The sequence below is a fragment of the Squalius cephalus genome (assembly GCF_949319135.1).
Source record: "Squalius cephalus genome assembly, chromosome: 17".
In the NCBI taxonomy this organism is placed as follows: domain Eukaryota; kingdom Metazoa; phylum Chordata; class Actinopteri; order Cypriniformes; family Leuciscidae; genus Squalius; species Squalius cephalus.
This window is the reverse complement of record NC_137138.1, coordinates 31136098-31147798: the sequence shown is the minus strand read 5'-3', so window position 1 is coordinate 31147798 and position 11701 is coordinate 31136098. Positions and strand designations below refer to the sequence as shown.

Genomic DNA, 11701 nt, shown 5'->3' with positions numbered 1-11701 from the left:
CTACTGTAAAGCATGGGGGTGGTAGCATCATGCTTTGGGGGTGTTTTTCTGCACATGGGACAGGGCGACTGCACTGTATTAAGGAGAGGATGACCGGGGCCATGTATTGCGAGATTTTGGGGAACAACCTCCTTCCCTCAGTTAGAGCATTGAAGATGGGTCGAGGCTGGGTCTTCCAACATGACAATGACCCGAAGCACACAGCCAGGATAACCAAGGAGTGGCTCTGTAAGAAGCATATCAAGGTTCTGGCGTGGCCTAGCCAGTCTCCAGACCTAAACCCAATAGAGAATCTTTGGAGGGAGCTCAAACTCCGTGTTTCTCAGCGACAGCCCAGAAACCTGACTGATCTAGAGAAGATCTGTGTGGAGGAGTGGGCCAAAATCCCTCCTGCAGTGTGTGCAAACCTGGTGAAAAACTACAGGAAACGTTTGACCTCTGTAATTGCAAACAAAGGCTACTGTACCAAATATGAACATTGATTTTCTCAGGTGTTCAAATACTTATTTGCAGCTGTATCATACAAATTAATAGTTAAAAAATCATACATTGTGATTTCTGGATTTTTTCTTTTTAGATTATGTCTCTCACAGTGGACATGCACCTACGATGACAATTTCAGACCCCTCCATGATTTCTAAGTGGGAGAACTTGTAAAATAGCAGGGTGTTCAAATACTTATTTTCCTCACTGTATATATATATATATATATATATATATAGACAGAAGTCAACATTTGAAGTGGATCAAAACCTTTCATCAAAGTTATACATGAATTTTGAACAATACCCGTTCTTGTCTTAGGACAACTTTGATTAACTTTTTTGATCCACTTCAAATGTTGACTACTGTATATTTAATGTCCTATCTATTGAAGACTTTAAATTATTATATATATACAGAAATTGACTTTCAAAACCTCACTAGGAACATGACAACCAGCCTCAGTGTCTACATGCAAACAATGAATGTAGAAGCAAAATAACACATCTCTTACACTCTTCTAAAGCTGCCTTCCTATATCTCAATTGTCACATGATTAACAATTACTTACAAACATTTTTTTTTTTTTATTACAGGTCCAACCTTAACATCTTACCGTTTCATAGAAACACTAAATATAATATAATATGCGTTTTTCTTTTTTTTTTGATTATGCAGCACAGTCATTCACAAAGAAAATAAAACACACAACAACGGTTTCAGAGGGGAATAATTCTTGGAATGGATCATGATTTTTTTTTCTTCCTTTTTTTTCTCTCTCTCTCTCACTCTCTCTCTCTCTTTTTTGCTGAGACATCTTTTTCCTTTTTTGTTTGTTGTAAATCATTTTACATTTAGCCAATTGAAAATGTTTTTTTTTGTTTTGTTATTCTTCTTGCTCACCCCCATTCCATTCTCTTTATTGATTAGCAAACATGCAACTGTTAGAAATCCATTTTACAAACAAAAAACTGAAAAATACATCCATAGATATTTAAATTTATAAACAGTAATAAAGTCAAAATCTATTTACGCTAAATGTATGACTTTGTACTAATGTGGTGTAGTAAAACGGTTATACAAATGAGCAAAATCCATTCTTTAAATTCACACACAGTCCCGAGTCCTTCTACTAGACTCGTGTACAAAACCAATATTAAGACCTGCCAGACCTTAAATGAACAACGGAGTTATTGAGAAATCATTGTAGAGATTATAAAACAATATGTACCATCGATTGGGAAGAGCGGGGCAAACAGGTGCATCACTAAATTCGAATGGCAAAGAAACGTGCTATTACTGTCACATCAACAGCATACATACGTTTTACACTGGTCCTTCAGTAAAAGGAACTATAAACTTAGATTTCATTTTAGCAAAGTATGTAAATATGAATATTAAAAAAATATATATGCATACATACACATATTTTCTTTTCTTTTTTCAAATGAACACACGCATACATACGCCAGCATGCTATTGGGTAATATTTAAGGTTACAGAAACAGGTGTGTTTTTGACCCATTTCTGCAGGACCAGGCTTTTGAAATGAGTGGAGTGTCAAAAATGTGAAACAGAAAAAACGAAAACCTATACAACAGAATCTTCTTTAAAGCATGGTGTAATCTTATAAGAGTGTGGTTTTTAGTCATACACTCACTTAAATAAGCCTCTAAGAGTTTCGAATGCGATCCGTTTAGCGATTCATTCATTCGACCGGCTAAAATAATGAAGTGAGCAGTCATTATTACTGAAACCATTTACAAAATATACACAAAAAAGGGGAAATAAAGTCACATATCTCATAAAACTATATCATAAAATTTAAGGCGTAAATGAAGTGTAAATCAATTTTGAATACATTCACAACACCACTGTTCATATTTTACCTCAGTTAACAAGAATCATATTCTCGGACCCTCATCCAAAGCTCTTTTTGGTTTTGGAAATAAATATGAACACTCTGACACACTGACCAAAATCAAGTGTGCCACATATATCTTCCAGAGTCCATATTTACAGGAAGTGGCATATTAATATTAAGAAAGAAAAATCCACCTGGTGATATATATATATATTGCCTAAACGTTAGAGAGCAGATACAAAAGCGTTTTGTTGTTTGTTTGTTTTTGAAAACATTTGACATCATGAGGGCATTTCGTTTCTTCACAAAGGAAAGAGATGCCAAAAGAGTGCATCCATACTACCAAAGTGGCACAAAGTGCAGATGAAGTTTCATGTTAAATCATATTAAACTGGGAGAAAAAAAAAAAAAAATGGGTGAAACAATTTAGACATTTTAAAAAAAGAAAATTCACAGTAGTCACAAATGTTGTGAGTTACTGACATCTGCTCATGCACAGTGAAACAAAATGTTTCCCAGCTGAAACATTTTGCACTCAATCTCAGCAAAAGTGAGAGTTTGATACATAAAGCAGAAATTTCAGAGTGACAGAAACACTGCAAGTCTCCACAGACGTCTCACATTCTCATATATTCTCCTGTACGGAGAACGCACTGCTTTGCCTTTTCATTTCTCCAGGTCTCAAAATACTGAAAACCGTCTTTAAAAAAAGAAAAAGAAAGACACTTTGTCTTATTCAATCAAATATACTTAAATTAACTTTCACAAAGAAAAACTAAAAATGAGAGTCCTTGAACAAAAAGTGGTGCCGTTTCCCCTTCCTCATCGCCTCCATGAGCGGCTCTCGTCTTCGTCTTCTTCGTCATCATCTTCTTCCTCTTCCTCTGGAAGCAGAAAGGGGCTGACTGGATCCTAGAGAGTGTGAGAAAAGATCAACAATTTAACAAAACAAACAAAAAAAAACCTGCCAGTGTTTTTAGAGATGTAATATTCATACGGGTTCATATACAGTTTAAGGGGGGAAAAGTCATGTGAAGTGAAAAGTAGTTGAACATGCAGTTACCGTCATTACATGGATTCCTGCAGCGTTGACCTCTTCCTTTGACTCTTCCTCTTCTGGTTCGGTGGACACAGATGGAGTTTTAGGTTTGTACCATGAGATCTGTAGAATTCGACCTTTGAACTTTGCTCCTTGGTTTGCAGCCTGACAAAAAAACAAAAAAAAACTTTTTTTTTAGTGTGCTTAAAGTCTACTAACCTCTTAAAATAAATGTCACATTTAAAACAAAAAACGTAAGAACTAAAAAGCCACAGTACATTTTCTGCTTCACTGCGGGTTTTGAAGGTCATTACGACACTGGTAGCATCATGGTCACGAAGCTCCTCGATCTCGCCAAATTTCTACACAAGAGGTCATATGGATTGAGCATAAATTAGGTATGTACAGACAGAAATAAACAGACAGACAGACTAATCGTGCACTATTTAAACTCAAATCTTACCACGAAGTGCGGCATGAGCTCCTCCTTCTCTTCCTGTGTGAAGCCGATAATAGAGATGGCTCGAGGCCGGTGGTCCACCACCATGTGATTGCCTCCGCCACGCCCCCTGAGGCTCCGCCCCCTGCCCCTCCCTCTGCCCCGGGCCGGTGCCGCTGGGGGTTTGCCCCGTCCCGCCGGTATCAGGCCCAGCCGGGTGGCCTACGCGATTCAAAGTCAGAGGGGGGATGCGTGAACAACAGCAACTTACAATATAAAGTATCATCAAATAATAAATATATATTTTTATGTATTTAGTGCTGAGCAACGATTAATCGCATCCAAAATAAAAGTTTGTGTTTACATAGTGTGTGAGTACTGTGTATAATTATTTAGTAAATTTAAATATGAATTTTTTGATGAATATGAATCATTTTTGTGATATATATATATATATATATATATATATATATATATATATATATATATATATATATATATATATATATATATATATATATATATATATATATATATATATATTAGGGGTGTAACGGTACGTGTATTCGTACCGAACCGTTTCGGTACAGGGCTTTCGGTTCGGTGCACGTGTGTACCGAATGACTGAATGCAATATTTTGTGTGCGGAACATAGGTACATTTTCGTGTTTCCACACGAACATATTAAGTGGCGGAAGTCTCCGCGTTCAGCGCAAATCCCGCCCTGCAGCTGATTCTAATGTTTTTTCCTATTAGACATTCTCTGGTTTTACCCGTGTTTTACCCGTCGTCACTGTAACAATGAAATAGACTGCAGGGCGAAAAAAAGCTTTTCCGCTTCGTGTGCGCCGCCGCACTCTCCGTTCCGTGGCGCGCGCGCGCGCGCGCGTGTGTGTGTGTGTGTGTCGGCCCGCTGCGCTCTCTGCTCAATGTTCGAGTCCGTGTTTGCGCTGCGCGTTCTGCTCTGTCGTTAACGGCCCAAACACTCCAATCATGTACCGATCACGCACTGGAAAAGCAAAGTCCGCTCAAATAAGGTGAAATTTCTCAGTAGTAACTTAGATTTCTGTTTGCTGAGCTGGTATAGTTATGCTGGCAACAATGGTAAAATGACCTGCTCTGATCACATGCTCTGGTAATAATAGCTTTGTACTATAGCTTTGGACTATATTTTATTTTGATAATTATTAAAAAAGTGGAAAAAAAATAGTAAATTGATTGTTGATTGATTATTGAAAAATAATAATACATTAATATATTTGTTTAATATTATTTATAGGGCTATTTTCTGTTCCTGCACTGTAATCATAGTTATTTATTTATATTTTTCATTATATTTTATTATGTGATATTGGTTTGAGACTGAGAGTATTTTATTTAGTGGAGAACTTTGCAGCAGTATTTTATTTCTTATTCTTTTTTTATTTTATATCTATTTTATTATATTTTATTAAAAAGTGTTTAAAAAAGTGTAAACAACTTGTTAAAAAAAGTTTATAGTAATAAACAACCTGCAGTTTAATGTTTGCATTTCTTTCCCTTACTGTACCGAAAATAAACCGAACCGTGACTTTAAAACCGAGGTACGTACCGAACCGTGATTTTTGTGTACCGTTACACCCCTAATATATATATATATATATATATATATATATATATATATATATATATATATATATATATATATATATATATATATATATATATATATATATACACACACACACACACTCTCACACACTCACCTAAAGGATTATTAGGAACACCTGTTCAATTTATCATTAATGCAATTATCTAATCAACCAATCACATGGCAGTTGCTTCAATGCATTTAGGGGTGTGGTCCTGGTCAAGACAATCTCCTGAACTCCAAACTGAATGTCAGAATGGGAAAGAAAGGTGATTTAAGCAATTTTGAGCGTGGCATGGTTGTTGGTGCCAGACGGGCCGGTCTGAGTATTTCACAATCTGCTCAGTTACTGGGATTTTCACGCACAACCATTTCTAGGGTTTACAAAGAATGGTGTGAAAAGGGAAAAACATCCAGTATGCGGCAGTCCTGTGGGCGAAAATGCCTTGTTGATGCTAGAGGTCAGAGAAGAATGGGCCGACTGATTCAAGCTGATAGAAGAGCAACTTTGACTGAAATAACCACTCGTTACAACCGAGGTATGCAGCAAAGCATTTGTGAAGCCACAACACGCACAACCTTGAGGCGGATGGGCTACAACAGCAGAAGACCCCACCGGGTACCACTCATCTCCACTACAAATAGGAAAAAGAGGCTACAATTTGCACGAGCTCACCAAAATTGGACAGTTGAAGACTGGAAAAATGTTGCCTGGTCTGATGAGTCTCGATTTCTGTTGAGACATTCAGATGGTAGAGTCAGAATTTGGCGTAAACAGAATGAGAACATGAACCCATCATGCCTTGTTACCACTGTGCAGGCTGGTGGTGGTGGTGTAATGGTGTGGGGGATGTTTTCTTGGCACACTTTAGGCCCCTTAGTGCCAATTGGGCATCGTTTAAATGCCATGGCCTACCTGAGCATTGTTTCTGACCATGTCCATCCCTTTATGACCACCATGTACCCATCCTCTGATGGCTACTTCCAGCAGGATAATGCACCATGTCACAAAGCTCGAATCATTTCAAATTGGTTTCTTGAACATGACAATGAGTTCACTGTACTAAAATGACCCCACAGTCACCAGATCACAACCCAATAGAGCATCTTTGGGATGTGGTGGAACGGGAGCTTCGTGCCCTGGATGTGCATCCCACAAATCTCCATCAACTGCAAGATGCTATCCTATCAATATGGGCCAACATTTCTAAAGAATGCTTTCAGCACCTTGTTGAATCAATGCCACGTAGAATTAAGGCAGTTCTGAAGGCGAAAGGGGGTCAAACACAGTATTAGTATGGTGTTCCTAATAATCCTTTAGGTGAGTGTGTATATATATATATATATATATATATACACACAAAATTATACACAGTACACACACATATTAACTTTTATTTTGGATGCGATTAATCAAGATTAATCGTTGCCAAGCACTAAAATTGATACAAATATAATGAAATGGGATATATATGGATGTATGGGAATAGTGAGCTCCTCTAAACTTCCAAAAAGTACTAGACTTTGTAACGTGCCTAACCTTTACCCTGACTGCAGATTGAAAAACTAAAGCCACACCAAATGCTGATCATTTCTCTTTCATGCCCTGAACACTCTTTCAGCTTGTGTAGTTTCTTACTTTCGCGCTCTTCCTTTAATTGTCTTCCCTCGATCTTTCTCTCATTTCTTACGTGGGAGCTGTTCAAACTTTAATGGGATGAAAAGCACCAGCGTGAGGAGAGGGATGTGTGTTGTTTTGGGACTGGTCCTTGGGGTTTGGGAAGTGCTCAGAGTTAAATGTGCAGGAGATGAAGTGTAATGACATGCATATTTCACACCAGCTAAGATAAGCCCAATGCCAGCCGTGATGTTTCGGTTGTCTCTCGTTTTAGGAACGCAAATGTTAGGGCTGAGTGTGACATTGTGTTTGCATGAAATGGATTATGCTGGTTCTGGTTGGGTACATCAGTGTCTTTTGCTTCGGTAAAAAAAAACCCCTGAAATTAAGCATGGGGTCTTAGCAACTAATGTATATGGCGTTTTATGCAGAAAGATATTGAATTTAGTAAAAACGGGTTTAAAATGGGTCTCTTTTTCAGGTTGGCTAACACGTGTGCCACACATCTATTGCTACTTTAGAGATACCTGTCAGGTCATAGGGACATTTTTGGTACTACAAAGTAAATAAACAAAACAACTATAATCAGGGTTCATACACATTTTAACCAATACTTTTCCATGACTTTTCCATGACTTTTCGGCACATTTCCATGACTATGTATTCCTGAAAATGTCAGTCGACATTATAAGAATAAAAATTTGTGTTAAAATTTACCCTCAAAATTAATACCGTACATTAGGGGTGCGCAATATTGACAAAAATATGTCTCGATATTTTCAAAATTTTGTTGATAATAATTAGATGATATTTTACTGATTGTGTTTTTGTACTGGTATCCTGGCCGGTTTAGGCCTGTTGTTGACAGCAGACTCACGAAGATATTCATATTTTTTATATTCTATGCAGTGATCAGTTCACAGCAGTGACCGAAATTAACATTTTTATTAAGGGGCAAAATTTGCCACCGAAAACTGATTTCCAGGGGTATTTTCACCTATATATGGACATTTTTTCTAAACGTATTTAGAGGTATGCATCACCTTTTATGTCAAATTCTAACATTCAAATTAAATTATATTAGAATAACACAGTACTAATGTCAAATTAAATCATTAAATTAAAATCCATCCTTGCAGTGCAGAGGTGAGACAGAAGCGGCATCAAAACTGGCATTAGCCTACTATATTTATACTTCATTTACAATTGCATAAATAAAGCTATTCAATATTTAAATGATTTATAATTTTAACTTTTTAATTAAAGGATACTTTAAACATGAAACTAAAACCACCAGTAGGTGGCGGCAAGTCTTAATAAGCGAGTTATTGGAGTCATTTATTCAACCGATTCGTTCAAACGGCTGATTCATTCAGAAAAACAAGTGATTGTTCATTGAATCGTTAAAATGATTCGTTCAAAACGCGGATTTCATTAAATAAATAAATAAATAATCGATGTCTGTTGGACTACGACTTATGAAATTCTCGTCGGCGATATAAAGTGAAAATTGACAATATTGTGTCCAAAAAGTAACTCGCAATGTTAACTTTATTGTTAATTTAACTGTTGTATAAAATAAATAGCACATTTGCAATTGTGCAAAGGAAAACGGCACTCTTGCTCATGTGATATTCTAATATAACAACATAATATGATATAAATATAAGACAAAAACTCATTTGGGGGCATCTATAACTGCACTGACACATCACGCAGTGAAAGCAAGCATGAGAGACAAACGCGATGTCAGCTCGCACTCGCAGTGCCTCGTACATAGTTAAAACAATGATTACAATATCATCATAGTTCATAGACAATATCGCACACACTCCTAATATAGAATGAACTCACAATTGAACTGACATTTACTCGTTTTCTTCTCTCCTCTCGCGTGCAGGAGACAGACGTAGGCTAATATTCTGCGTATCGTTTCACATGCGGCCAGAGCAGCAATGCTCTTTCCGCTACATTCTCGACCCACCGGTGCTTGCAAAACTTTAGCATGCTCGTGCCACTTTCCTGCCATTTCAATTAAATTTCTGTCAGCACCGACTTCGCCTCAGCAACATCGCAACAAGTGAATCGGAAGTGAACTGAACGTTATGCCGCCCGAAATAAGGACGTTAAGACAACGCGAAATATTTTTTTTATTAAACAGTTTTTGTATTAATCACATATTATGCTGTGTTAAAAAAAAAAAAAAATCCATGACTTTTCCAAAACTTTCTGGGTCTTTTTATTTTTCCAAAACCTTTCCAGGCCTGGAATTTGCATTTTTCAAATTTCATAACTTTTCCAGGTTTTTTCAAAACGTACGAACCCTGTATAATAATATTAACTCTAAATTCAAAAGAATAAATTCATTTAAATGCACAATTATATTTTATTCTATATTTTTGTATATTTTCATTATCACCTCATTTCCATTATTTCCTGTAATGTGTTTTGATGTTTTAAAAATGTAGTTCAAATACCTGTCAATCATGATTCACATTAGATTCGGGATTACTGCATACATCTAATATTTTTTGTAAAATAAAAATTAAAGAGCAACTTAACGCTTACCTCCACCTGCAACTGACCCAACCTCCTCTTCAGGTCTGTTGTGTCTTCTCCTGACGTCAACTTCTTATGGAAGTCCAACTCCGCGTCAAGCAACTCTTTCTGTGCCTAGAGACGAAAAAAAGACAGTCATACTTAAGTTTAGAAACATCTTTTAAAACAAAATTGGCAATGTACATTTAGGTTCTAAATTTTAAAGCGCAGTCTGTACATTTTTTGTTAAAAAATTATATAATAATAATAAGCGAGTACATGATGAATCCATTTTCCAAACAGTTTTTTGTCTTATCCTGAATCACTACGGTACACCTATAATAAGTGTTTATATTTAGACAGTGGCCCAGTACCTGCGTCACTTGTGACATAAACAGCTCTGGCTACAATGTTCTTCTGCAAGACGCATGCAGTTGTGTTTATTAACCGCTAGAGCGCCAGAAGTTACGGACTGCAGCTTTATACAAAAAATAGATCTAGAACACACAGTTGTATCAATAACACTAGGTATCTACAAATGGTCTTACGTCTGTTTTTGACTTTGACTGTGTCGTGTTGGCTGTAGCTTGTGCGGTCGGGCTGATCTCATTCTTCAGCTGAGAGATCTTTTCTGTCAGTTCTTTAAGAGTCTTCATGATGTTTGCTCTCTCCTCTGGCTTCATCCCTCTGTTCTTTTCCAGGCGGTTTATCAGCACCTGCAGAAGCCAGTTCAGGTTTAGAGTTACATTAAACTGCAAGTACGAAATCACTAGTAGTTCTAATACACACTCCTTAGATCATATTCATTCAAAAGAGACTGAATCAGGACAAGCACAATAACTTTAGGGCTGTCACGATTCCTTGATTAAGTTCAAGTGCTCAATATAAAAAAAACCTTGATTGCAATTTACTCGTGTGAAGTGGGGCATTCCACAGATGAGAATCCATGAACTGCATTATTAGTCCTTTTCTAAGGCTTCTTGATTTTGTAATCAATCCTATTAAAGTATTTTTCAAAAATAGTTTGAAACAAATAAAAAGGAACTAAGCATTGTAACCAACAGTGTAAGTTTGTGCACACTGGGAATCATATGTTTTTCAAATAAAAACCAGGTAATGCTAAATGAACACAGTATATATGAGATAAATGTAACATATGGCATGGGTGTCAACATAAAAATATCTGACATTTATCAGCCAAACAGAAATAACTGAACACAAATACCCTAAAATGCAGAAAAATGAGTAATTACAGTTAAAAAACGTGTATGTGTGTCCAAACTTTTACCTGGTGGTATATATACATTTATTTTGTTTTACTTCAGTAATCTTTCATACCTTCTGACATTCAATCTGTTTTTCAACCATTTCTTGTTTCTTCTTCCTCATGTCTTGCTGCAGTTTCAACGCCTCCTGAAGGCCAGAGGTCAGAGGTCACGTTAGCGCACTCATAAGTACATACCAGACTGTGCAATCCTAGTAGGTGGATCTGCCTGTATCAGCTTACAGAGGTGAGGAGGAGAAAGGAAATACTCACATGCTTCTTTTTCAGAACCTCCTGAGCTTCCAGCGCTTTGCCCGTTTTTCCTAATGACTTTGATGCGGTTTTCAACACCGTGCGTGAGAACGGACCCTTCGGTAAACTCGAAGATGGCGTCAAACCCTTGTTTAACAGAGAAATTTTAACATTTATTACATGTTTATGTGTTTTTTGTTTTTAATATAGACACACAATCGGGTAAAAGTTTGGAAGATTTTTTAAATGTTTTTGAAAGAAGTCTATTATGCTCATTAAGGCTGCATTTATTGTTGCAATGTCACATGATCCTTCAGAAATCATTCTAATATGATGATTCGCTGCTCAAGAAACAATTATTCATTTAGCAGACCTTTTTTTTTTTACCATTTATTTTACCATTTACTTATTTACCATACTTATTTTTACCATTTATTATTAATTTACCAATTAATTGAAAACGCTCTCTCTGCTCCGCACCGTTATGAATGCCCGTGCGCATTTTACTTTGAATTAGCAATTTAAAAGCGAGGTGCAAAAGAGTGAAAAACTCCAACGAAACATTTTTAATCAG

The 11701-nt window shown here is 36.6% G+C and overlaps 1 protein-coding gene across 8 annotated transcripts in view; it reads right to left on the bottom strand.

The window, feature by feature from the left end:
• Positions 1-1157: 1157 nt before the first annotated feature.
• The window catches only part of rbm27 (RNA binding motif protein 27), a 30891-nt gene continuing 20347 nt past the window's right edge, over positions 1158-11701 (bottom strand). For 6 of the 8 annotated variants that reach the window (XM_079846992.1, XM_079846993.1, XM_079846994.1 and 3 more), the window contains 8 exons: positions 11149-11274; positions 10950-11024; positions 10160-10327; positions 9642-9746; positions 3850-4047; positions 3665-3748; positions 3411-3551; positions 1158-3259 (listed from right to left, as the gene is read on the bottom strand). In XM_079846992.1, coding sequence (XP_079703118.1) covers positions 3170-3259; positions 3411-3551; positions 3665-3748; positions 3850-4047; positions 9642-9746; positions 10160-10327; positions 10950-11024; positions 11149-11274 — 987 coding nt within the window. In that variant the 3' untranslated portion in view covers positions 1158-3169. The remainder of the gene's footprint in view (positions 3260-3410; positions 3552-3664; positions 3749-3849; positions 4048-9641; positions 9747-10159; positions 10328-10949; positions 11025-11148; positions 11275-11701) is intronic. The other 2 variants (XM_079846995.1, XM_079846997.1) reach the window with 1 other exon arrangement.